The sequence below is a fragment of the Hemicordylus capensis genome, chromosome 3 (genome assembly GCF_027244095.1).
Source record: "Hemicordylus capensis ecotype Gifberg chromosome 3, rHemCap1.1.pri, whole genome shotgun sequence".
Taxonomy (NCBI): Eukaryota; Metazoa; Chordata; class Lepidosauria; order Squamata; family Cordylidae; genus Hemicordylus; species Hemicordylus capensis.
Window position 1 is genome coordinate 179,669,724 of NC_069659.1, and position 26,660 is coordinate 179,696,383.

At 43.3% G+C, this 26,660-nt stretch overlaps 1 protein-coding gene across 3 annotated transcripts in view; it reads left to right on the forward strand.

The window, feature by feature from the left end:
• Window positions 1–5,709: 5,709 nt before the first annotated feature.
• The window catches only part of DIAPH3 (diaphanous related formin 3), a 248,685-nt gene continuing 227,734 nt past the window's right edge, over window positions 5,710–26,660 (forward strand). For 2 of the 3 annotated variants that reach the window (XM_053311038.1, XM_053311039.1), the window contains exons 1-4: window positions 5,710–6,183; window positions 13,396–13,428; window positions 19,959–20,135; window positions 22,297–22,401. In XM_053311038.1, the coding sequence (XP_053167013.1) occupies window positions 6,028–6,183; window positions 13,396–13,428; window positions 19,959–20,135; window positions 22,297–22,401 (471 nt within the window). In that variant the 5' untranslated portion in view covers window positions 5,710–6,027. The remainder of the gene's footprint in view (window positions 6,184–13,395; window positions 13,429–19,958; window positions 20,136–22,296; window positions 22,402–26,660) is intronic. The other variant, XM_053311040.1, reaches the window with a different exon arrangement.

The following is a 26,660-nucleotide window of genomic DNA, read 5'->3' on the forward strand; positions in this document are numbered from 1 at the left end:
CCTTTCCTAAGCCCCTTTTAAAGCCATCCAAGCTAGTGGCTGCCACCACCACATCCCGTAGCAGAGGATTCCATAGATTAATTATGCACTATGTGAAAAAGTACTTCCTTTTGTCGGTCCTGCATTTCCCGACCTTCGATTTGATGGCGTGTCCCCTGGTTCTAGTGTTGTGGGAGAGGGATAAAAGAATGTCTCTGTCCACTCTCTCTACTCCATGCATAATTTTATATCCATCTATCGTTACCTCTTTTTCAAACTAAAGAGCCCCAGATGCTGTAGCCTTGCCTCATAAGGAAGGTGTTCCAAGCCCGATAATCTTGGTTGCCCTCTTCTCACTGTTGGTATAAATAGGTTGTGGTCTCTTGAGTGTCAAAGCCAGGTTTGGCTGGGTTGCCAACGGCAAGTTAATGGATTCATGCAGTGATGCTGAATCTGTCCTGCTCTAACTAAACTGTAGGGGTGTGCTGAACTTCTATTCAAACTCGGCTCAAATAGAACCAGCCTTGTTCGACCAGTTTGAACAAGAACCAAACCAGACCCCCCAAAAGGGGTGTGGGTCCGAGCTTGACCCGAACCAGCCTTGGTGCTAACGGAACTGATTTGTTGGTTCAAGTGGGCAGGCTTGTAAAGGGGAATCCAGTGAGGATTCCCCTTAATAAGCAAAGGGGGAAACACTGCCTGCCTTTTAAAAAGTCCTAATGGGGCAGCGAGAGGGCACCTCCTAGTCAGAGGTGGCAGCTCCTCTGAACTGGTCCCGGCACTCCATGGTTCTGGTCTCCATGCATGTGCAGAGGTCACACAAATGGCTTCCACACATGTGCGGAGGCCAGAACCAGGCCACACTGAAGTACCGGACCCATTTCAGAGATTTTGGAGGAGCTGCTGCCTCCAACAACGAGGTGCCCTCTCACCACCCCATTAGGATCTTTTAAAAGGTAGGCAGGGTTCCCCCCTTTGTTTGTAAAGGGGGAATCATCACCAGAATCCACTTTGCAAGCATGCCCCCTCAAGCTGAATTGAAAACAGTTTGGAAACAGTTTGACCCTCAGACCAAACCAGCTCATGATCCAGTGATCCAGTAAGTCTGGCTCAAACCCGAACCAAACCACTGGAATCAGGAGTGTTCCGTGCACACTCCTAGTAGACAGCTTAAATAGTCCTATTGGCCTGCTGGTGCTAGTGCACATGAACTGAACACAGCACTGTTGTCAGGGTCAGGCAAAGCTCAGCTTGTGGGCCCATGAACACCAGAAATTGAGCTGGAACACCCTGGAGTGATTTGTAAGTGACTACTCCTACTCCTTCTCTATCAGCAAATCTCATTCTGTTCAGGGCCCTGTGTCACAGCTTCTCAGGTGGCACAGGATGAGGAACAGGGTTTTTAGGAACAGGCGTGGGAACTGAAGCAAGGTACTGGGAACAGAAGCCCGGTCCAAGTGGCTACAGATAAGACAGTCTTCAAAGACTGTAACTGTGGTCTTCAAAGTCAGCCTCTTGGACTCCCCCCTTGCTGCTAATGGGTGGGCTTGGGAGTTCTGCTTTCGTCCTAAGGTTCTTCGTGAGGTGTTGTGAATCCCTAATAGGTTCTGGTGGTATTGGATCTGCCTCTGGCAATGTACTTTCCTGTTCACCCAGTAACATATCCCACTGGGGGAACTCTGGAGTCCCCCTCACAGGGGTCTGCAGTGGCTGGCTCCTATTTTGTCTTGGGTGTGCATTGGTGGATCATGACACTCTGATATGGGTTCCATTACCATGGTCTTTAAAAAAAATATTTCTTTGACTCCACCATGACTTCTGTTTGAATGTGTTTTTCTCTCCCTTGCAGCTGGATTCTTTCATCTGGGATCCAGTGAATCATTCACATATATCCCCACCAGGGTGAAATCCACTGGACAACCTCTTTTTGGATGCATCCCTGGTGACAGAGAGAAAAAAGACGGGGCTGTTGCTGTTCTTTGGCAGGAAAGTGAATTAAGGTATTCCCATACAGGAGGAGGAGAATATTATTCCAGATTTATAAGATATAAATTTTAGCTAATGTAGGTACCCTGAAATGATGTGGTTCCTGTGCTAGTACTGCACCAGCTCCAAGGAGGGGCAAATGCTTGCATGAAATGTAAACAAAACCCAAAACACAACAGTAGCCCCTTTCACAAGATCCCAGGTTTTTTACATTAACAAAGAGTGTGGGAGAAGCTATGGTGCTGACACTGAGCTAACTGCTAAGCTAACAGAGGAATGAGAGCTGAATTAACAGAGGAAGCTTGCACTTGTTTACACATGCCAGGGAGATACATGGCTGTGCTCTGAAGAGGCAGGCAATGGTTGTCATTGCCCTTTCCAGATGCAGTGTGCAGGTGGTCTAATGTTGTAGAACTAGAAGAGTTGTGAAATGTAAATGGGCAAGTCAATATAATTAGCACCTTACCTCCATGTGTCTCATCACACAATAGCTGTTAATACCACAGGACCAAATGGGTTTTGGCTTGTAGAATATTACACAAAGAGGTAACAGGGCCATGATTACACAGTACTATCTTTTCCCTCCCTGAGCAGCAGATTAAGATTTTTCATTTTACAGACCATCTGTCTCACAAGTATGTCACACCTGTTGTTCTGAAACTCTGTGAGAATGGGATGCAAAATCTGGAATGGGTCCCCCCCTGTATGTGATCAGATTTTCAAAAGTATATTTTAGTAGGAAAACAAACAAACAAAAAATCTTGGTCAAAGATATTAAAAAGTGGGATTTCTCTCCCAAAGCTTGGCATTTGGTATGAGAGACACATGGAACAAAATATTCATTCTACAAGCCTAGAAGATAAGTAATGACTTGGAAAGGCAAATGTTCCCTTTTTAGTAAAGCATCTGCTACGTTAGTTAGCTTGCTCTGCTCATTAGAACAGGCTCTTCTGAGAGGCAGTAGTAAGAACATAGGAAGCTGCCTTATACCAAGTCAGACCACTGGTCCATCCTGCTCAATATGTCTGCATTGACTGGCAGCAGCTTCATCAAAGTTGCAGGCAAGAGTCTCTCTCAGCCTTATCTTGGAGATCCCAGGGAGGGAACTTGGAAGCAAGCAAGCATGCAGGTGCTCTTCACAGAGTGCCCCACCCCATCCCCTAAGGGGAATATCTTACAGTGCTCACACAAGTAGTCTTCCATTCAAATGGAAACCAGGGTGGACCCTGCTTAGCAAAGAAGACAACTTATGCTTGCTACAAGACCAGCTCTCCTTGTGCCATTACACTGGTCCAAGTGCAGACTTGTGGTATATAACCTTGATTCTCTATCAGTGTCATTTTAAGATAGACAGAATTGCTTACCATTTATGTTCTCCGAGTAAAATATTTGCAAGGGTGCTTTCCCAAACACAAATGCCTAAATATTGCCTAGACCAGAGATGTGAATGGGTGGCGATCCAGGAAGCTTCTCAACAAGACAGTTGGGAGAATTTGTTAAAGCACTTTCCCTAAAGGAGGTAAAGCATCTGAGGCATTTTAATTTAGACAAAAAGTTGACTTAAGGTGGAACTTGAATTCAGGATCATCCAATGAAATTGATTGGCAGTTCATTCAGGACTGACTAAATCAACAATTTATTCACATAATGCATAATTAATTAATGGAATTCACTTTCAGAAGATCTGATGATGGCTATTAGATAGCTTTAAAAGGAGATTAGACAAATTCATAGAGGCTGTCTAATAGCTATACAAACCCATTTTCAGTGAAAGTATTTTATTTTATTACACTTTTATATTTTGCTCTTCCTCAGAGAAGCCTAAAGTGGTGTACATGGTTATATTTATCATCACAGAAATCCTGTGATGTAGGTTAGACTGAGAAATAAGTGACTGGTCCAGAGTCACCCAGTGAGTTTAATGGCAGAATGGGGATTTGAGCTCACGTTTCCCCGCTCCTAATGAACATCCTAACCATTACTCTACATTGGCTTAGTGTGCTGCTGAATAGTACAGGAGGAATATTGCCTTCCTGCTCTGCTCCTGGAGGCATCTGGTTAGCTGCAGACAGAAACAGGATTTTAGACTAGATCCAGCAGTGCTCTTCTTATGTTCACTGCTGAGCTGGGCAGCAGCATCTCAGCATTCCTAGCACAGGAATGCAGAAGTATCAGTGACAGGTTCTCTAAAAAGGGGTGCTGCCAGAGACAACAGCATTGTGGGCTGATTCTGAACTGGCAGGCATCTCTCCCAGAGTGAAAGGGTAGAGGGTCCTGGAGGCTTCTTTCCATGGGAAATGTGCCTGAAGCAGGGCAGGGTGGGGGCAGGTAGACATTAAAAAACACACAAACATATACGTTTTTTGACGTCTGCTCAATTAATTTTAGATTCTGCTCAGGTTGAATAAGGAAGGCCCCACTCTGAATGCACATGCGCACACAGAACAAAACTTGCTCTGTACACAGATGAAAAAAATTACAGGGAACGCAGCGCTGGAACAGCTTGACCAGAGGGTATTCACCCTGGCTGAAGAAGCTGGTCATAATTTGCCTGTAAACTTAACAGTGAAATAGTTTTCCTTTGCTTAGGAAACATCAGACCATCCTGACTTCATTCTTCCCTTGGCTCTGTTCTTTAACTCCAGCTTTTAAAATCTTTTGAGAAAGGCTTTGTTACTCTTCAGTTGTTAAGTGAATTTTCTACTCAGTACTATCACTCCACTAATGAATCTAAGCATTATTTTGCATAATACAATACATTTATTATCAGTGTGGTGTGCTGTATTGGATAGAGTACTACGTTTGTATTCAAATTACTACTCAGCCATGAAACCCTCTGATGGGGTTGCCAAGTGGCCGGAACTTCCTCTTGCTAGTCATTTGCCAGAACGAGAAGGGGTGTGTGTATGTACTGTGCAATCAGTTTTAATTCTCTTTAAAATGTGATTATTTTTGAGAGAACTCTGCACAGACTAAGAAACACTTGTACACAGCTTTAAAAAACTTTGTTTTTATTCAGGAGAAAGGCAACCTACATATATTTAAAAGCAAAAAGCTAGATATACCAGAATTTTGAAAACATCTATTCCCAATAGTCATCATTCAGAGAAAGAAAACGTTAATGAGCAATTTTCCTCCATGTTATCATAATCTGACAGCGATTGAGAAATTCGGTATACATACATTGCATGAAGCGGTTTCACTTAGGCCACACATACAACATGAAAATACTGAGCAGACCAGTTCTTTTTTTTTAGCTCCGCAACCCTTTAATCCTTATTTTTCACCGCATAAAATTACAAAAAAACCTTTTAAATCACTGTTTCCAGCAGTTTTGATACCTAGCCATTACCACTCCCTTCCTCTTCTACCCGCATTTTTGCAAGGACAATAAAAAGACTGTATTGAATAGTTTAGTCAGTAATTCAACATTATACTGACACTAGGTGGAACTTAGTTTATCTAGAAATTTATTTCTGCCGAAACAAAAGTAAGGTTTAGAGAGAAACTACAATACTCGCTACTAGCCGACTACTTTCCTGCAACTGAGCATGCTCATTACCAACAAAAACTGGGCAGGGCTATAAGGCTGACTGCCAATGTTTTAATTCTCGAAGAGCTCCTGAATCATTGGGCAGTTGAAACCTTCGGGTTAGACCTATGAGAAACCAGATAGTCGAAATCGCCAATGAGAAGGCCCAATCATAAGGCAAGCTTTCAGCTCTGCACCCCCGATTGGTCGAGCGTAGGCGGGTGGCGGCGGTGGGGCGTTTGTGGCGGGAGGATTTGGATGCTCAGCGAGCGTTGCTCTGTTTGGTGCTGCTGCAGCAAACAGCTGTTAGCGACCACCACCTCTGGAGCAACGCAGAGGCAGGCTGGTTTGCGGGGCACAGCTGTGGCAGGGGAGGCACTAAGTGCCGTTGGTGGTGCCTGAACGCTGCCTCTGCGTGAAGGCGAGGGATTAGCGGGAGCCGCTCCCCTGGCAAGTCCTCAGCCTGCCCCGGCTCTCCGCCACCGGAGCCTCTAATCGCCTTCTCGCCAGCAGAGTTGTGCCCGGCCGCCATGGAGCGGGGGCTGCCGCTTTCCTCCCGCGGGAAGGCCCGAGAGAAGAAGCCCGTTCGCAGGAACCCCGCGCTGGGGGGCAGCGATGGTGGGAGTGGGCCTGGGTGGGAGCCGGTGGCGAGCGACGGGGCCAGCAGCAGCAAAAAACCCAAATTCGTGAGTATCCGAGGGCGCCCGTGACTGCGGAAGGAGCAAGCGGTCTGCTCTGGTTCTCTTGGGCTGCATGCGCGTGTCCTTGTGGTTTCTCCTTTGCCGATCCTGTAAAATAACCGGGCATCACCGGCTGAGCCCACCACTCCTGGCTTAATTGCGGCCCCCTGAGTGGGAGTGCCTGCTTCCCTCCGTCATTCCTGTCGCCTCTGGCTTAATGTCACATGCCTCGCTGAGGAGAGATGCAGGTGTGGCTAGAAAGCCACGCTACCTTTGGGGTGGGGAGAGGCGAGATTCGGGGCCTCCCCTTCCTGATTCTCTTCCCAGATACGGTACTCCAGGAAATCCGGTTGCTGACTAACTTCTATAGCTTCTCACGCCCCTCACTTGCTTCTAGACATTGGCACCTCCCTTGGCCTCACTGAAGTGCCACACTTGTTGTCATAATGGTTTCAGAGATTGCGATTGCGGGGCTCAAATGTCTGGAAAATAGTTTTCTAGCTTGTCAGGAAACACAAGACCCTGGGCGGTAATCCTCCTTGGTTTCTAGTAGGCATGCAAGGAGTGCTTGTAGGGTTTGTTTTTGTCTTTGGACTGGGCCATGGTCTGCTAATCTGAAAAGGCATGGTCTGGTTTGCCTTCCTTAGTTTGAGAGGTGAGATCTGTTTTCATTGCTGGAAAACTGATTTGAGTTGCAATCTATCATGGTTCAAAGCTCTTGTTGGATGTTTGTGCTAGAGAAATTAAACAAAAATTATCGCTTTGTGCATAATAGTGCTCAACTGTCTGGCAGAATAAAACTGGCTGTGAAATATTTGGTGTTGGTTGAGGTTGATAGCTCTATTATGTGCAGCCTCTGTTAGACAGCAATGACATGCATAGCTCCAGAATAGTTCCTCTCATAAAGAGGCTGTGTGGGAGAAGCCTGCAAAAAGAGTTGATATAGTGCCCTTTGACACTGCAGTTGACTTGTTAGCTTTTAATTGGTAATGTGAGTAAAATGTTATATGATGTCTCCTAATTTATACTAATGGAATGTCTCTTAATTTGATGTGTCTTAATTTATACTAATGGAATTATTCTTATACACAATGTTCTGTGTAAATCTGAAACAATTGTCTGGACAATGCTGTTCAGTTTACCTTGCTCGAAACCTTATTGATCTTTACAGTTGAGAAAGAAAAATATTCTACACAAGATGTGTGTATTACTTTGTATACTTGGCAGAAGCTGCCAAGTTCTAAAGAGCTACAGTAGGCTAAAGAAAAAGAAGGAATGGCCTTAACTATTGAGTGTGTATGCTAGGCTTGCAGAACTACCTGATATATTAAAATATGTAAATCGCCTGTAGTTATCAGGCCAATGAGTGTTAGGCTGAAGACTGCTGCTGGATTTGTGGTCCCCTAAAATGTTAATATGAGAGGAGTAGCAGAAAAATAGATGTAAATCGCATGTCATGTCAAGGCACCAACACTGGAGTGCATTTCTTCATCAAAGTAGGAAAAACGCTGAAACTCTGTAACAGTTTGCACAGACTGAAAAAAGCTCCTTTACTATTGCAAAAGTTGGCTTATTTGTTGATCTGGTGTATATTTTTTCAAGCAAGTCTGAGAGGTGTATATTAATTTTTATTTTATTTATTTATTAACATATTTTTATACCGACCAAAACATAGGTCTCTGGGCGGTTTACAACAACATAAAAACAGAAAGTAAAACATTAGTTAAAACAAAAATGAAAAGTTTAAAACATTACAACAATTTAAATAAAAAAATATATATTTTAAAACAGCATTAAAACCATTAAAACAATATTAATTAAAAGCCTGGGTGAACAGATGTGTCTTTAAATATTTTTAAAAAGCTGTCAGAGATGGGGAGGCTCTTATTTCACTAGGGAGCACATTCCAAAGCCTTGGGGCAGCTGCGGAGAAGGCCTGTCCCTGAGTGCCCACCAGACAAGCCGGTGGCGAATGCAGACGAACCTTTCCAGCTGATCTCAGTGGGTGGTAGGGTTCATGATGAAGAAGACGTTCTCTTAAATACCCAGGGCCCAAGCAGTTTAGGGCTTTATAGATTATAACCAGCACCTTGCATTTTGCCCAGAAACATATCGGCAGCCTGTGCAACTCCTTCAATACAGGAGGTATATGGTTGCTCCAAGATGACCCAGAGACCAACATGGCTGCCGCGTTCTGGACCAACTACAGTTTCCTGACCACATACAAGGGCAGCCCCACATAGAGCGCATTGCAGTAATCCAGTCTGGAGGTTACCAGCAGATGTACCACTGTTTTGAGGTCATTCATCTCAAGAAACAGACGCAGCTGGTGTATCAGGTAAAGCTGATAGAAGGCATTTCTGGGACCCGCCTCAACCTGGGAGACGAGGGAGAGGCTCGGATCCAGAAGCACCCCTAGACTGTGTACCTGTTCCTTCTGGGGAAGTGTGACCCCATCCAGAACAGGCAGATCAAAATAGTCTCTCGAGTTACGACCCCGCACAATGAGTACCTTCATCTTACCTGGATTCAGCCTCAGTTTGTTATCCTTCATCCAGTCCGTTACTGACTCCAGGCAGGCATTTAGGGAGGTTATGCCCTCTCCCGATGATGATGACATGGAGAAATAGATTTGGGTGTCATCAGCATACTGATAGCACCCAGCATCATCATCATTATTATTATTATTATTACATTTATATCCCGCTTTTCCTCCAAGGAGCCCAGAGCGGTGTACTAGATACTTAGGTTTCTCTTTGACAACAACCCTGTGAAGTAGGTTAGGCTGAGAGAGAAGTGACTGGCCCAGAGTCAACCAGCTAGTTCCATGGCTGAATGGGGATTTGAACTCGGGTCTCCCCGGTCCTAGTCCAGCACTCTAACCACGACACCACACTGGCTCTCTTAAATCTCCTGATGATCTCTCCCAGCGGTTTCATGTAGATGTTAAACAATATCGGAGACCATATGGAGCCCTGAGGCACACCATACAAAAGTTCAGATTTTGAAGAAGAGCAGTCGCCAAGGTACACCATCTGGAACCTACCCGAGAGGCAGGAGTGGAACCACTGCAAAGCAGTGCCTCCCACTCCCAACCCCATCAGACACTCCAGAAGGATACTATGGTCGATAGTATCAAAAGCTGCTGAGAGGTCCAAAAGGACCAACAGAGTCACACTTCCTCTGTCAATTGCCAATTTGAGATCATCCATCAGGCTGACCAAGGCAGTTTCCACCCCATAGCCAACCTGAAAGTCAGTTTGAAATGGGTCAAGATAATCAGTTTTCTCCAAGACCGACTGCAGCTGGGATGCCACCACTCTCTCAATTACCTTGCCACGGAAGGTTGGAGACAGGCCTGTAGTTGCTCAGTTCTGAGGGATCCAAGGTAGGCTTCTTCAGAAGCGGTCTAATAATTGCATCCTTAAGACAAGGAGGCATCCTACCTTCCCTCAGAGAGAGGAAAGATATGCTTGCTGTATACAGAAAATGTGATTGCCAAAACGGTAAATATTTCCAATCGGTATGTTGAGTATTTTAGTATTTGTATTAGTATTTTGAGAATTTTTGCCTTTTGTCTAAAGGGCTGCTAAAGCAATAGTTAATAGCCTTGCCTTGAAAAGTATTTCAGTCATCCTTATTATGAAAGACAAATACTTCATGAAAGGTTTTTCTTAAAATTTTCACTTTTTCAATTTAACATATTGAGAAAAATTATTTTGGAAAAAAGGAAGAATTTCCCTCCCCACCATTTGCAAGTTCTTTTATGTACCTTCACATCTTGCATCGAACTATTGTTTTAAATAAAATAATTGAATATGATTGTGTCAAATGAACTGTGGATGCATGTAACCATCCTGAATTAGTGTGCAACTCTAATGTTCACTGTTGCTGAGAATAGTAGCATAGCTCAGGTGTCCCTTCCAATGCACAACAATTTCTGAAAGATTTAAAAGTTCTCATATAGTGAGGGTTATGTGTATTCTCAGTAATGGGCCTTGGAGAATAGTTTTTGAAATGATCTCTGTTTTCCCTTGAATTTTCTATAAATGGAGCTTTAAGGCTAGGACCACAAATAACTCAGTAAGACTGAATATCTCTGTATATAATTCTCTTAGACATACCTTCGCTAATCCCATGAGTGGCAGCTCTTGCAAGAGTTCGTAAGCAAGGGGAGGAGGAGAGGAAACTGAATGTTGGGGAATATCAGGCCAGCGAACCGGAGGGTGGGGAGAGAAGGGGGGTGGGGGAAGTGGTGGTGGTGGTGGGTGGAGAGAAAGCAGCAGTGGGGGAAAGAGAAAGTGGTGGTGGTGAGGGCGGGAGAGAAAGTGGTGGGTGGCCAGAAAAAGCAGCTGGACGAGCGGCTGGCCAGAGAGAAAGAACATTGGAGGTGGGAAGAGGAGGGGGGAGGGACAAGAACAAGGAAGTGGGGCTGAGAATGAGGGAGAACTAGAGGCGCAGATGTTCTGCGCCAGGGTAAGCTAGTTCTTATAAATTCTACTCAGAAGTTCTTGATTTGAAGATCTTAACAAAGACTCTTTAAATCACGTTTCCAAGTAACCTATTACAATCAGCTTGGCTTCCGGCACACACATTAACTGTGAACTAACTACTTGTTGTGTGGTTACTTGTATAAAAACAGAATTAGCTAGTGTTACATGAATTATTAAAATAGCTGTTACCAAAAACACCTTCTTGCACTTGGAACAGAAGTTTTTATGCTTCTTTTGTTTGACTTCAGTGTCAATGTTGTGACAATGCTTCAGTTTTCTATTTATATTATAAGCAGCTGCAAAAAAAACCCCTTCATTTTTCTAACATTAATGTTCACATTAACACCTTCATTTAAGAGGCTAATTTGAACAAGCATTCTCAAGCATAAATTTTCAATGACTCAGGGCACATTACTTTTCTTTATGTGAAACGTTACTTGATAGTAGGCGAGTAGTCCAGGAGAAGTGACCGGTTGTAGCCTTTATGGTATGTGAGGGGGAGGTGAGAGAGGATTCTAATTGGATATGGTTTCTGAAAGTAGACAAACCAGTTTGATGGTCCCATATTTCTTCTAGTACTTTGCTAATAGAAAACTGAGGGGGAAGCATGCAAGTAACTTGATATACTCCAATATAGAATAGAATTGGGGTACCTCTTCTTAAAAAGCAGCAACAATTTATTCTGTTGCTTTTGTGCCTATTAGGGATGTACATGAAACGCAGTTTGGATGGTGAATCACAGCACATCCCTTTAACACAGAGGGATTACACATACTCTTTAATATGGAGAAGAGCAGGTCTATAACTGCTCCTCCTGCCAATCTCTGTCATCTGCTTAATTGCGGTGCCCCCACCCCTCAGCTATCATTGCGTGCCGGCATCCAAATAATCTTTTGTGCACATTGTGTTTTGTCCCCAGTTCGTTCTTCTGTGCAATAGGCTTGTGAGGTAGTTGAAGCTTGCAGTGTGACCTTTATCAAGAGAGCACTTAAATTTCCAAAATATGCATGGATATTATAAACTGGACAGGATAGACTGAGGGATGTTGGCCTAAAGCTGTAGCAGTATATATGTTATTGTAGATATGACTAAAAAATTGAGTTGACTTGAGCAATAGCTACAGAGGTGATTGTGTTGCATGTGGGCTGGAAGCCTTTGCTGCACAAAGAAGACAGAATTGAACTTGTAAATGACTTCTGTTTTGTAATAGATTTTCAGTTTGGTCTGTCCAGTATTGGTTAAAATATGTTGCATGATAATGATGGCTTAATACAATATTCAACTAGTTGTTCTAGTAAGAATTAATTTGCCTACTTTCCTTGCACTATCCCTACAACTGGACTAAATTTGGTTCAAATTGAGGTCCACAAGTTAGACCTCTTGCAACTCAAATGTTCACTTGTCCACCATCTTGGATCAGGGAGGATGACATCATTGCAAACTTTCTGATTGAACCTGAGCAGGATCTAAAATGAATTGAGCAGACATCCAAAAACTTATGAGCGCGCGCATGTGTGCGCCTTAGAGGGAACAGTGGTATGTATGTGTTCACCAGTGTTCTCTATATTTTTTTCATCTGTGTGCAGAATTAGATTTGTTCTGGGTGGCAATATCAAGGCTGTGTGTTCTCACATGCACTCAGGGTGGGGCCTTCCCAATTCAACCTGAACGGGATTTAAAATTAACTGAGTGGACATTAAAAAATGTGTGAGCATGCGCATGCCTTAGAGGGAACACTGGCGCTTATGTGTTTTTAGTGTCAGTTCAGTTCATTTTAGGTTCCGCTCAATCAGGAAGGCCCCACTGTGAATTCATGTGCACACACACTGCCTTGATACTGCCACCCAGAACAAAACGCATTTCGCGCACACAGTTGAAAAGAAATAGAGAGAACACTGATTCCAACTGTGTGTGTTCGTGGGGATACAGTAGCTGGAACTGTAGCTCTTGCATGGTGATATTGGAATTGTGAATGGTTGCTCAGAGGCAGTTTGTCAAAGTAACTTGGCACTTACCTAATTAGGAATAATTGGATGTGTGTCAGCTATTTTATTTAGCCCTGTTGTTAATATGGGATGCCTTTTTTAAACTTTCATGTTTTTGTGTGGACTAGTAATTCTACTTCATGTTGTGAGGCCATGCCAGTTAGTTCAGATGAATCGGGAGTAAATCGATATGATGTAGGGTGTGTGTCCTGTAGAATTTGAAGACATGATGGATGGGGCAGAATAGGTAGAAAAATACTTGCAAGTGCCTTTTATTCTTCACCCAGGAATGTTTTTGTGAAGACAGTATGTTATTACAAAGGAAAAACTGAATGTAAAAAGTAATTTCTTAACCTTCCTGAGATGTAAGGCCAGTATTAAATGAGGTCAGGTGGAGAATTTCAAACTTGTTTCAACGTCAGCCATCTATGAAGCTCTGTTTCCCAGATTACTCAAGTTTGAGCTGGCTTTGCAGAATCACTTCAGTTTAAATAAGCTTTGAAATATGTTATTGTATATTAACCCTAAGGTGTCTCGGTTTTCACACTCGCTTATCTGTTGGGCTGAACTTTGCTTATCTGTTCACACTTGCTTATCTGTTCAAAAGGCAGAAGGGAAGTAAAGAACCATCTTTTCAATGTTGAAAGTACAAATGTAATTTGTTGCCTTAAAGTCACACTTTCCAGTATATATTTTGAATCTTCTGAACTGATGGTTTCTTTCTTCCTTTTTTTTTTTAGCACTTGCACATCAAGACACTGACAGATGATGTGGTAAGATTTATTTTGTTGCGGTGTATCAAATAACAAACCTGTTTTGTAATATAATACTGTTAAGCTTTTCAAGGGTAAAACCGAGGATTTCCTTGTAAAGTATTTATTAGCCGATGAAGATTCAGTAATTTCTAGGATAGTTGCTAAGTACTGTTATGTGGTTTTTAAAATAAGAATCTCAAAGTTATGAGTGTATTTTAAAATTGCCATTTTTGGGTATACATTTATACTGTGTTTCAGTTTTAAGGATTTTATGCTATCTTATGTCATTTACTACTGTATATCTCTCTTTTGGTCATTGACAGTAAATAAAGTAATCTGAACTGTTAAGCTTTGTGTCATTTGAATTTGGCTGTTGATTGAAATACAGGCATTCATTCATTCATTCATTCATTCATTCATTCATTCATTCATTTGATTTCTATACTGCATTCTGTTCCAACTGAAGCTTCTGGACTACATACAAAGGCAGCCCCACATAGAGCGCATTGCAGAAGTCAAGTCTGGAGGTTACCAACATATGTACCACTGTTTTGAGGTCATTCATCTCAAGAAACGAATGCAGCTGGCGTATCAGCCTAAGCTGATAGAAAGCCCCTCTGGCTACCACGTCAACCTGACATACCAGGGAGAGGTGTGGATCCAGAAGTACTCCCAGACTGCGAACCTGTTCCTTTTGGGGAAGTATGACCCCATCTAGAACAGGGAGATCAAAATGGTCTCTGGAGTTCTGACCCCGCACAATAAGTACCTCCGTCTTATCTGGATTCAGTCTCAGTTTATGCTCCCTCATCCAGCCCATTATTGATTCCAAGCAAGCATTTAGGGAAGTTATGCCATTTCCTGAAGAAGTTGACATGGAAAAGTAGATCTGGGCGTCATCAGCATACTGACAACACCCCGCTCCAAATCCCCTGATGATCTCTCCCAGCAGTTTCATGTAGATGTTAAAGAGCATTGGAGAAAGTATGGAGCCTTGAGGGACACCATACTTAAGCTCAGATTTTGAAGAGCAACAATCTCCAATCGACACCATCAGGAATCTATCTAAGAGGTAGGAGCGGAACCACTGTAAAACAGTGCCTCCCACCCCCAACACCCTCAGACATTCCAGAAGGATACTATGGTTGATAGTATTGAAAGCTGCCGAGAAATCCAAGAGGACCAACAGAGTCACACTTCCTCTGTCCATTGCCAATTGGAGATCATCCATCAGGCTGACCAAGGCAGTCTTCACTGCAGAGCCCACCTGAAAGTCAGTTTGAAATGTGTCTAGATAATCAGTTTCCTCCAATACTGCCTGGAATGAGAGGCCACCGCCCTCTCAATTACCTTGCCCAGCCATGGGAGGTTGGAAACAGGCCTATAGTTGCTTAATTCTGAGGGATCTTATGCAGGCTTCTTTAGAAGTGGGCTAATAATTGCCTCCTTAAGACAAGGAGGCATCCTGCCCTCCCTCAGAGAAGCATTTATGATTTCCACCAGGCCTCCTACCATAGCCTCCCTGCTAGATAGAACAAGCCATGTTGGACAAGGGTCAAGAGAACAAGTGGTAGGTCTCACCGTTCTGAGCAGCTTGTCCACATCCTCAGGAGTCACAAACTGAAACAGATCCAGTCGAACCACATAAGAGGAGTTGCTGGACACCTCCAGTTCAGACATCAAATTAATTGTGGAGTTTCCATCTAAGCTGGCCCGAATCAGAGAGTTTTTATCTGCAAAAAATTCTTTTAAGACATCACAGCAGGTAACTGATGGCTCCAAATTCTGATTCAAGGAAGGGGGGCACATACTAGCCCCCTCACAACCCTGAACTCCGCTGGACATGAACTCGCAGAAGCAATATGGGCAGAAAAGAACAGCTTCTTTGCTGCACGTATTGCCTGAACATAGATCTTTAAATGTGCTCTATGTCGTAATCTGTCGGATTCGAGTCAAGTCTTTCTCCACTTGCGCTCCAGTCGCCTACCTTGCCACTTCTGCCCCCATAGATCTTTCGTATACCAAGGGGCCAATTTTGGCTAATTTTGAAGTGGTTCGGAGGGACTGCTTAGGAGCAATCATGTCTACTGTCCTGGTGAGCATGTTCCAGTTCTCAACCAGGGCATCAACAGGATCACTGGCAAAGCCAACATTAAATCTCTCCAAGGCTTCTTGGAATCCTATAGGGTCCAATAACCTCTTCAGGCAGACCATTCTAATAGGCCCATTGCCCCTGCAGAGATGGAAAGTGGTTGTAAGCATAAGCTTAACCATATGGTGGTCTGTCCAAGACCATGGGGAAATTACAGGAGTACCCGAGACACTGAACACTACCCTGATCAGAGTAAAAGACCTAATCAAGCATGTGACCTGCAGTGTGCGTCGGTCCAGAGACTACTTGGGATAGGCCCATAGTTGTCATAGCTGCTATGAACTCCTGAGCTGCCCCGGACAAATTGGTCCCGAAATGAACATTGAAGTCCCCCAGCACCAAAAGTCTGGGAGACTCAAACATGAGTTCTGCAACCAAGTCTGTGAGCTCAGTAAGGGATTCCGTCCGGCAGCAGGGTGATCGGTACACCAACAGAAGTCCCAGTCTATCCCTGGTCCCCAAACTTAGGTGCACACATTCAATATGGCTAGATACCTCAACAGGGACTCTGGTAAGGGCGATGTTATTCATATAGACCACAGCCACTCCACCTCCCTGCCCACGTCCCCTCACCTGCTCCTCTACAGAATACCCTGGAGGAAGAAGCTGGGACTAGACTGGGCCAGCCTCCCCCAACCAAGTCTTGGTGATACACACCAGGTCAGCCCCTTCATCCATAATCAAATCCTGGATGAGCTTGGGTTTATTTTGGACAGACCTGGCATTGCAGAGGAGCAAGGTAAGGCAATGTGGGTTGTTGGCAGTGCTCTCCAAGGTCACAGAGCTGGCAGGACAGCTGGAAGGGGACACAGCTATTAAATTTCTGACTACCCTTCCCCTGGAACAGCCTACTGACCTGCCAACATTACTTCTTCTATTCCCCACCACCACCGGAATAGCTGCCCCACATTCAACAAAGCCACCCCTTGTTTCCCCGCCTCTAGATGAACCCAGACACATTACAACTACTTCGACCCAATCTCACCAACCATGAAGTGAGCAAGAATCTTGTCTAGCCATTCAAATTAGTATGTCGGCCCCAGCCCTCAGTCCCACCTCCAAAGGCCAACCCCCTTTGCAGGAGGCTTCGGTGGCTGCCTGCAGGCGGCCTGTGTCAGCGGCTATGTCTCTCGCTGCAGCCCACTCTAATAAAGGCCAAGATCTCAGAAGCCCAATGGGTGTGTCTCACATCCACAGCAATCAGGCCGTTTGGCAGTTCAGCCCCTGATAGCAAAGAGGCTACAACAAGGAGGGCAAGAGCAAAGAAAAAACCTTGTCCAGACCCTTCCCTACCAGAGGAGAGTGGAGCGTAGAAGCCAGATAAGAACTCTTTACCCCCATAGCCGTCTTCCAGTCACCCTTCTTATTAGAGTGAGTTCAAAAAACAAAGATTTATTAAACCACAATACTTCACATACCAAGAGAGAGACATTGAACAACATACCCAAACAGGCAGTAGCCTTCAACAACTGGACAATTCTGACGGACTGAACTGACCAAGAGAGACCTATTAACATCTCAACATGCATCTAGTAGCCAAAAGAGGTTACTGAAAACCAAAAAAGAGCAATTACTTAATTCTCACTTCTAATAGTTTCTTTATCTGCTTTTTTTAAAAAAGTAGGCAAAATTAGCTGGAAACAGGGTGGATAAAAATCAATGTTTAAAAAAAAATCCCCCAAAAATTGGTTTTTAAAATTTTAAATCAGATTTTAAAAATAAAATGCTTTTTGAGGGGAAAAAATCTAACTAAAGATAGAGTTCTATTTAAGTTAAATTATAGTCCAAAGGTTATTCATCATTAAATAAGGATTAGTTTTTAATTATGTAGCATGAGGCTGTATATATGCAATGTTTAAAACTTTTGTAAATGAATTCCATTAATCCGTTCACAATGTCATGCTCTTCCAGAGGCTTCTGTAAGATTATTTTGGGCAATTTTTCTATCTAGAAGAGGACCAAAAATGAAACCTTCATCTGGTTGTAAATATTAAGATTATACCAGCAAGAATGAGTCTTTATGTAAAAAAAACCATGATTTAAATCTAGTCTTACTGACTAGTGATTTCAATCGTGATTTCAATCTATTTGATTTAAATCAAATCTACCGTGGCTGGAAATGCCTAGAAATGACTTGCAGTGTCGTTTTCAGTTACAGCATGGAGCCATTTTGTAGCCATTTTAAATAAAATGGTGCATAGTTGCCCAAAATTTGGCTCATATTCGGGTTTGAGGTGGCATTGTTGGAGGGTGAGGTACTGTGCTTTTCTTCACTTTTTCCTCCTGCCCCCTCACTTGTTTGGCCCTTTTCATGATGTGAGGAACTTAACCCCTGGATTCCCATGGAGTAAGGTTTCTTTATTTGTGGTTTCCATATTCATGCCTTAAGGCGAGAACAGAACCTTCACTAATAAAGAGGGCTTCCTGTATAGCAGCTCAGTTCAGATGTAATGCCAAAGCATGGTTTTGCTGTTACGAAAATGAGCCATGGACTTGTATGCTTCCTCAACCCTTCATGACCTCGTACACTTGCTCTTCTATGGCCAATTTTCCAAACCAGGTAAACTATGGTTTGCATAGTTTATGTGTAATAGCGAACAGATGTAGATTTTCTGGAAATGTTTGAATTGGGAAATTTTCTTGTGTGGGAAAGCCGTAGTTTTCCCATGCAGTTTTCCCTTATTTGTGTAAAAGCCTCAGAAAACGTTGTTATGCAAAATTTCCTGATGCCCTAAATAGTGATCTGATTTTGCATGTTTGACCTATACATTTAGTTTTAAAACCCCACCATATTAATTTCCCACACTATATCTCAGTTTTCAAGTAGTTGAACTGCAAGCTGGATCGTGTGTATGTGTGGGAAGTCTATGAAGACATTTAATGTGGTTTAAATGTTATGCTGAAGCAAATTCAAATCTTTATGTTGGAAGAAACTGGTAGACATCCAGACTAAGGCAACGTTAGTGTTCTCAGAGGCTTTTGCTGACTCAGAAGTGGCAATCTTACATGCGGGTGGCGGTGTTTGATAACCTCCCCTTCCTTCGCAAGTGCTCTGTGGCATGTGAAATATGTTTGAGGGCTTTGCGACCCTCGGGAAAATAATTTATGAAGCAATGAATGTTTCCAAGGCATGTGAAGGTTGTTGAATTTCGTGCCCTTTCCCCATGGCAGCATTGGTATGTGTAACATGGAACCCCATCATGAGCACTTGAACTTCTCACAAAGCACAGGTGATTCATTTGTCTGGATGTCAGTCATTATTTTTATTGGAATACTTAATTAAGAACACATATTGTAGATACACTCACACACTTCCTGGAGATAATTACATGAATTAAAACTTTGAAAGTGCCAAGCTTGCTTAATACTGCATTTGCATCAATTTACTATTAATAAATCAAATTTATGGAACAATGAATTTTTAGAAACAGAAAACGGCTCACAGAAAAGTATGGGAAAAACTTTGATGATCACATCTGATAGTCACTATAGTTTTCCATGAAAGAAGAAGAGACTCATTCATATGCTGCCACGCTGCTGTTTGATGTTTTATATCTGAACCAAACTAGTATATTCCAATGGCCAGCTACTGCAGAGGTGCCAACCTTTCATAGACCAAGAAATGAGAATATGCAGTGCCAAAAAGCCACATGTTTAGGCAGTTGAATTTTTGTTTTTGTAATACAGATCAACAAGGTGTGTAGTACTACTGTTCATAATACAGAAGGTTGCGGGGTGGGGGTGGGTGGGGGGCATGCTTAGCTTAAATAAGCAACATTTTCCTTTTAGTTCAGCACAGTTTTTGCAACATGAGATGTTGAAGTCTCATTGCATTTGCTATTTCTAGTACAGGCGCATTTCATCTCACTCTTGTAAGAACTTGTGTACATAAATGCCACATGCTATTAAATACTTGTTGCATAAGTTGCCATTTGTTCTGTGCAACTAATAAGTGATTGTGTTGCCCTCAGAGTTGGCTGTTGTATGTCACATGCTGGACATACTGCAGTTCAGAGCAGAACTTGGAGCAAGAAGCAGAAAAATATCTTGTTCTTTTAGTAGTCCAGAAGAAGCAAATACAATTCTGGAATTACTGTCTAGTCATACATCAAAGCTTTTCATTTCTACAGCAAAAGTTCTCCATTATTTGGTCCCATTAATGACTAAGTGTGCCAGAGTGAAATGTAATTGGATCAGGCCAGTTTTTCTGGAAATATCAAGGGTAGCTTCTTCCCTTAAGCCTAATAGGAATAAAAAGGTATACAGTACTATAGTTTTTAATTGATCTTTAACTTGTTAAAGATATACTGTTTATCACATATGACAACTTGTTGTGTGTCACATTTATAGATTAAATTTGAACTTCTGGTGCATTCTCGTTCTGTTTTTTATTCAGTTTGATAAAGTTGCCAGCATACGAATTCCAGGCAGCAAAAAAGACAGACCAACTCTACTGCCTTTGAAACAATCACATTCTTCAACTAGTGACTGCTCTACCTCGGCAGATGTAGATGACTTCATTCCTAGACCTTTGTCAGACAGGGAGGTCCTTGAACTCTTTGAAAAAATGATGGTAAGAGCCTCTGTTGAAAAGGCTACTATGCTATGCATTCTGAAATGGAGTACTGAAGTTGGGACTGTGCTGCAGGACTTTGCTTCCTACAAAATAACATCACTGATGACATTATCTGTGCATGCCCAATTCAAGCATTATTTCCCCCCCAGCAAAGCAGTTATGGAAAACCTGGTTAACAATAACTTCCTACATTCAGTTGAGTGAAAATTTAAGTAGTAAACTGACCTGCACTCTTTGATACAAAGGTCTCATTTCTGCCAAGCGTCATAAAAACAGCCCTGCTGGATCAGGCTTAGTGCCTATCTAGTCCAGCATCGTGTTTCCACACAGTGGCTCACAAGATGCCTTTGGGAAGCCCACAAGCAGCAGGTTAAGGCATGCCTCTTCTCCTTGTGTTGCTCTGCTGCAACTGGTATTCAATGGCTTCCTGTCTCTGAGCCTGGAGGTAGCCTATCGCCATGAAGGCTAGTAGCCACTAATAGACCCTGTCCTTGATGCATTTTTGTCTAAGAGAATTTCATAGATAAATTATGTGTGGTGTGCAAAAGTATTTCCTTTTGTTGGTCCTAAATTGCCTGGCAACCAGTTTCATGGGATGTGTTGAGAGAGGGAGAAAAATTTGTCTCCACACGATGCATAATTCTTTAAACTTCTCTTTTTTTCTAAACTAAAAGCTGTGATCTTTCTTATTTATGCCAGTGTTAGTTCATATATTTTGACTTGATACCCTAATGTTGCTTGAACTAAACTTTTGAAAAGTACATGATGCTACAGACTGACTGGGCAGATTAAGCTGGAAGACCTTTCAGGCTTGAATATTGTTGCTGAAGTGTGTACCACAAGTGGCTTATGCTATACTTCAAGAAATATCAAAAGTAGCTCCTGTGCTGAATGTAGCATTAATTTTAAATGTATATATGCAGAGAAGTATGTGACGTTTGAAAAATATGTAAATTGCTGCCTTGCTTCTTAAGATGGAGACGGAAGTATGATCTTTCCCTTTTTCTGGTCATGCTTGTGATGACCAGAAAATAGTGATTTATTTATTGCTAGTATTTCCTAAGATTCTGCTACTACTAAAACTATGCCAGTTCTGGCTTCAGCCAGTATTAGAAAAACAAATGCAATAGGCACAGATGGCGGCTTTGTTTTTTCAAATCCTATCTATGGCAAGATGGCGGCTTAGTTTTCCCCGATCCTATCTATTGTATCCTATTTATTTGTTTGCTATAAATTTCTTCTATACTGCCTTCTCCAAAGACTAGGCAGTGAACAATAACAGTAATTTTAAAAACCACAATAATATATATATCTTAAAAAACCCAGAGGGCAAAAGCCTGGCAAAAGTAGGTTTTGAGAAGGGCCTTGAAAGACACTGAGGGGGCTGAATGAATCTGGTGTGTGGGGGAAGGCAGAGTGTTCCAAAGAAGAGGGGTGCCCACAGAGAACACCCTCCTATGGGCCCAGGCACCATGCACAACACCAGGGCCCGGGACACTAAGGAGTGCCAGCTGAGAAGACCTCACAGAATGGGATACAACTGGCCGTGAGAGGCAATCCTAGAGATATACAGGTGCTAAGCCCATAAGCGTTTTGTAGGTGAGAACCAGCACTTTAAATTGGACCTAGAAGTGAACAGGCAACCAGTTCCGCAACTGTAAAATAGGTGTAACACTATCAAATCTATGGCCACCCGTGAGGAGGCAGGCTGCTGCATTCTGGACTAGTTGAAGCTTCTGAATAGTTTTTAAAGGCAACCCTAGGTAGAGCGCGTTACAGTAATGCAAGCAAGAAGTAACAAAGGCATGAGTTACTGTTGCTAGGGCCTGCTGGTCGAGAAAGGGCTGTAACTGGCAAACGAGCCAAAGCTGGGCAAAGGTACCCCTGGCCACGGCCTTCACCTCCTGTTCAAGCAGGAGCCGCGAGTCCAGAAGGACCCCCAGATGATGAACCATCTCTGTCAAGCGAAGTGCAACCCCATTAAGAGATAAACTCACACATAGCAATTGGCTAGATTGCAAACTGAACAAGAGCAACTCTGTCTTGGAGGAATTAAGCCTGAGCTAAAAGCTTAGAATTCATTTCTCTATTGGTGAGTGATGACCACTCATGAGGATGTCATGTGGCGTCTAATACCTGTATTCCCTTTTCTCCTTAGGAAGATATGAATTTAAATGAAGATCGGAAAACTCCATTGAGAGAAAAGGATTTCAACACAAAAAAGGAGATGGTGATGCAATATATTAGTACTGCCTCTAAAGCGGTAAGCCCAGGTCCCCAAAGCCAGATACATCCTTTAGGGGTTTACTTAATGTTAGCACTGAGCATGCCATTTAAGTCATAGTGACAGAAATGGCTAAAAGTGGTGATGAATATATAGGTAGGCACCTTCCCCCTAATCTCTAAGTGCCTTTAGAAGCAATGCAAGGGCCTCATTCCTGCTGCGTCCCCACCCCTTCTGCATGACGTGCAGCTAACATCAAACAAATTGAACACCAGTGGAGTATGTGATGTCTACTAAGGTGTTTGTAAAGAGTGGGGTTTTCTTCTCTGGCATAGCATATTTTATACCAAATATGAAGGACTATAGGCCTATTTACCACTCTTAAAGTAAGGATATCCAGCAAGTATTTGTGTTTCATAATATTTATATGATAATTGTGTGTAGCACAAGGAGAAAACAGATTGGCTATATGTTTTTGTTGCTATTCAGATTATCAGGGAGATGGGTTCTGTGGCAGAAGGATGTGAAAGGTTTTATGAACCTGGTCCAAAAACTGTTGTTCTATAATAATAGAATCAAATATCCCTTCATTGAGCATATGACAAAATTTAATTTTTATAATTCTTATTTTTAAACTATACCTTTCCATATCATTGCACTCTGCAGTGATACAAATAGTAGTATATATCTTAAGGTAGATTAACAGTTAATTCTGCTTGAACCATACTGTCCTTGAACTGCTTTGTTCTTAACTCCTTACATTTCAGAAATCTTCAGTGTCCTGCAGTGTTCTTTGTAGTCTGTAAGAACAGCTGGTTCAGGCTCGGGGTGTTGTAGTCCAGCACCTTGTTTCAAATCATGTTCACCTAGATGCTTCTGGGAAGTTCATAAGCAGCATTTAAAAGCAGCAGTCTCCTCCTGCGTTCACCCCCCCACCCCCACCACAATTGGTAATGATACTTTGCTTTGCATCTAGGGGCTTGTTTTAGCTGCAATGGCTAATCAGGCTGATAGGCTCCTCTTTTGTGGATATGTCTGAACTGTCTTAGTATTGTATTGTAAATACAATTGTAAATCAAGTATTGTAAATCAGTGGCTATCGTGACACCTTGAGACAGCAAATTCCTCAAGTTGTTATAGGTTTATTTTCTGTCTTTAATGCCCTGCCCACATATACTTATTTGACTGCTGTTAATGATGATCTTTCCTGAGGTGTATTTAGGAACCATCTTTGTTTTGCCAAATCTTATATTGCCACCAAATGCCCTTCAAGTGAAAATGATTGTTTTGAGGAGTTGCTCAGTCTTTGTTGAGCTTGCAGGGAAGGGAATCCCCTAAGTGTTCAACAACCTTCAAGACATTGTCCCTTATCTACTAAAGGGTGCTAAAGGGGTACAGTAAGCTTTTGGATTACTTTCCCCATAAGGGGATATTGATAGCCATATCCATTAAAACACTTTATCTTACAAGCTAATAAAGTCTCTATGCTGACTAGGAGGATCTTCCAAAAAAACTTGGCACATTCAGTCTGCGTGACTTTTGTGTTTTTACTGTAACATTTTTGTATAGGGATGAAGAAAACACAAATAAAAAAATGCCACTAGGTGAGTGGAGCCAGTTGCTGGTTCTCTGGTAGTGGCCATAGTATGTGTGACATTTATTCATTTAAAAAGCATAATATTTAATGAACAGCATTCAGACTAAGTTAGTTGTGATGAAATCTCACTGCAATTAATGGGTCTTGTTAGTTATATCTAACTAGTCCCATTGATTCCAATGGTACTTAGTAGTAACTATCTAGACTGAATGCCACGCAATATGTTTGCATTCAGACTTAAATTCAAACTGTTATGTTTTTAAAGAGTAACTTGCTATAGAATTATAATATTTGCTTTAAATAATGTTGAATTAAAATGTGATATATTTTGCCTTTTACTTGAGCTGTATCTAGTCTGGTATGTTTTTCTTGAATTGTCACATTCACTATCTATGTGGGTGATGGCACATTTGAAAGGGCCACTACATTAATCTTCCTGTACATGCAAAGCTAGCATGTTGGGGGAAAACATAGTATCTGTGCATGTGTAGGGAGGTTAGTGGCAGCTATTTCAAATGTGCAGTTCTTCGACGTGGTCTCTGTCTCTTACACCAGTGGGCTATGAGCCTGTGCAGAGACCTGGAACCTAACAAGCTCAGTTCTCTTGCTTTGGCCAGGAACCCTGCCTCCAGCCACTATATACGGCTGCACCACTGCACATCCCCTCAGTCGTCGTCTACGCTTCAGTAGACAACGTGGAATCCGCCGCTTGGCAACGAGTAGAACTATTACCAAATTCTCTTGTTTTCTCCCTGCTTCTTTATCTTTATTTTCTTTATTTCACACAGTAGTGGTTTTTGCTTAGCGTTTTTATTTTAACAGTGCCTCCACATATCTCTGTGGCTCTGGTCTCGGCTGGGACAGAGCTTGCTGGCTGGCCGGCCTGCGGTGTTTGTGCCAGGCACGAAAAATTTCAAGAAATGTGTTCGTTGTGAATCTAAGATCCCTTCCCCCAATACTCATACAGAGTGTCTTCTCTGCCTGGGAGAATCCCACATTGTTGAGACCTGTATTCACTGTCAGAGGTTTATGAAACAGGCTCAAAAATAGGGCTTCTCACTTGCGTGCTGCCCTGTGGAACTTGGCTCTCCCTTCGTTGGAGGCCTTATCATTGAAGCAGTCGTTCAGGGTGGCTTCTTCAATGCACTTGGAGCGATTGGATTCCGCTCCTACAGAGCTTGAACTCCCGGCCTCGGTACCGGTTTTGGTGGCACCTGTCTCAGACCCCTCGACGGTATCGGTCCCGTAGGTGCCATTAGACGACTTGCCTAAGCGTCCTCCTGCGATATTAGACCCTTCCCTGGTCTCTTTGGTACTGATGCAGCAGAAGAAGAAGCTGCCAATGTTGCCTCCGCTGGTGGGTCAACACCTTCCGCCTATTACTAAGAAGAAGCCCGCACCAGTTCCTACTTCAGAGGCCCTGCTGGCCGAGATACAGAAGTTGGCTTTGGGACAGGACCAAGCATCCCATGGTTGCCCAGCCATGGTACTGCCCTGTCGGATACTGAGCGTTTCGGTCTCTGTTCGGCCTAGCTTGCCACTGGCTGAGGGGTCTCTTACCCTGACGCCTGACCGTGCCCACACGTGTTGGGAACTGTCAGTAGCAACCAATGAGCATGGATATGCTACCTCCGGTAAGGATCCTTATTCACTGGACAAGCCCGCCAGGAACGCGTCGTGACTGGCTCGACGTCTTTTGTCCCCTCTGCGTTGTGTGGAGCATTTCCCTCCTAGGGATCAGAGCACGCATTGGGACACGGAAGAACGCTCCTCTGAATTCAGGCCTGGTTGGGACTGGGACTGTTGTGAGCCTGTTTATGCAGATTGGTACCATATACCTGCATGATGTTCCCCTTCTTTTGAGGACAAGTTCTCCTCTTATGGTGCTTGGCTCTGAGACTTGGGTGTTTATAGACATTACCCCGCAGACTATTGTTTGGACTGTTCGGACTATGAGAAACCCTGGTATGGGTCTTGGTACCGAGAGGAACCTGCTTATGGGAAAGCCGGGACTGTTTGCAATTGGTGCAAGCCCCCTTCGCATTCTGAAGGAAGGCCTCGTTCTCACTCTCCTCAGGGGTGCCTTTGAGACTGTCCTGAGCGGTGCAGTTTGGCCTCAGGCTTTGAAACCTACCCAGGTACTGCCAGCGGAGCCAGACGATTCGGTACCTGACAATTTGGAAAGCCAAGCGGATTCCCTGATTGTTTCACTGGCTTTGGCCCAGGACTCTTTAGCGCCTCCCAAGTCAGACAGTGGGATTGAACCTGGCTCTCCGGACTCAGATGATGTTTCCCTGAGGTCTTTCCCTCTAGATATTCAGTCGGACTCGAAGCCTGTTTCTCCGTCAGAGGACCTTAAGCAATACTCTGCGTATGTGGCCCGCATGGCCTCTGCCCTGAGCGTGAGCCTCGGTATGCAGCACAAAGGGGAATTGAACCCCTTGTTCAGCCTTACTGATGTAGAGGCTAAGGTACCGGCCTCTCTGCCCCTTAACACTGCATTGTTAGTGGTCATGCGAGGGCATTGGAAAAAGCTGGCGACTCTCTCCCAACCCAACAGGTGCTTGGAGAACTTCTACAGGGTACAGCTGCAGGATGATACAGCTTTCCTGAAGAATCATTCCACCCCTAACTCCATTGTGGTGGAGGCATCTCTGCAGAAGTCCAGAGGTCACAGTCATTCTGTGCCTTGTGATAAGGA